The sequence below is a fragment of the Myotis brandtii genome, unplaced genomic scaffold, assembly GCF_000412655.1.
Source record: "Myotis brandtii unplaced genomic scaffold, ASM41265v1 scaffold131, whole genome shotgun sequence".
NCBI classification, from domain to species: domain Eukaryota; kingdom Metazoa; phylum Chordata; class Mammalia; order Chiroptera; family Vespertilionidae; genus Myotis; species Myotis brandtii.
Window position 1 is genome coordinate 2,987,485 of NW_005354632.1, and position 387 is coordinate 2,987,871.

Below are 387 nucleotides of genomic sequence, written 5' to 3' on the forward strand. Positions count from 1 at the left end.
CAGTAGCCTTTGGCTGAAGTGATTTTAAGTCTAATGCCGTCCTCACTGAGTTACATTCACTTCCCCTCTCATCTGCGGGACGCGGGAGCGGGTCTCGACTGCTCTTGGCGCCCGAGCCCCATCCGACCAAACAGCACTTGCTACTCCTCTAAGTTTTCCCCGTCCAAGGGGCTAAGTGCTGCTCGGTCCCTGTTGGGCCGGTGGCTTCTCAAAGCCCAGGAAATGGGGGCGAAGGGTGACCCTCACTCGCATGGAAACGAAATCACTTCACTCCGGGGTCACATCCCAGCCCAGTTTCTCCGGAGGAGGTGCCGCTATCCGCCCCGGGCCGCCCTCGGAAGGAGCAGGTAGCCCCCGCCCAGGGACGCTCCTTCACCTTCCAAACCT

The 387-nt window shown here is 60.5% G+C and overlaps 2 protein-coding genes across 4 annotated transcripts in view; one reads left to right on the plus strand and one right to left on the minus strand.

Moving 5' to 3' along the window:
- Window positions 1–252, minus strand: part of CAPZA1 (capping protein (actin filament) muscle Z-line, alpha 1) — a 25,438-nt gene extending 25,186 nt beyond the window's left edge. Inside the window, exons 1-2 of the mRNA XM_014534665.1 lie at window positions 247–252; window positions 117–171 (exon numbers count right to left, since the gene is read on the minus strand). Of these exons, the coding sequence (XP_014390151.1) occupies window positions 117–171; window positions 247–252 (61 nt within the window). The remainder of the gene's footprint in view (window positions 1–116; window positions 172–246) is intronic.
- The window catches only part of ST7L (suppression of tumorigenicity 7 like), a 136,289-nt gene continuing 135,922 nt past the window's right edge, over window positions 21–387 (plus strand). For 2 of the 3 annotated variants that reach the window (XM_005860003.2, XM_005860002.2), the window contains exon 1: window positions 23–347. In XM_005860003.2, coding sequence (XP_005860065.1) covers window positions 251–347 — 97 coding nt within the window. In that variant the 5' untranslated portion in view covers window positions 23–250. Of the gene's footprint in view, window positions 348–387 lie in introns of all 3 variants that reach the window. The other variant, XM_005860001.2, reaches the window with a different exon arrangement.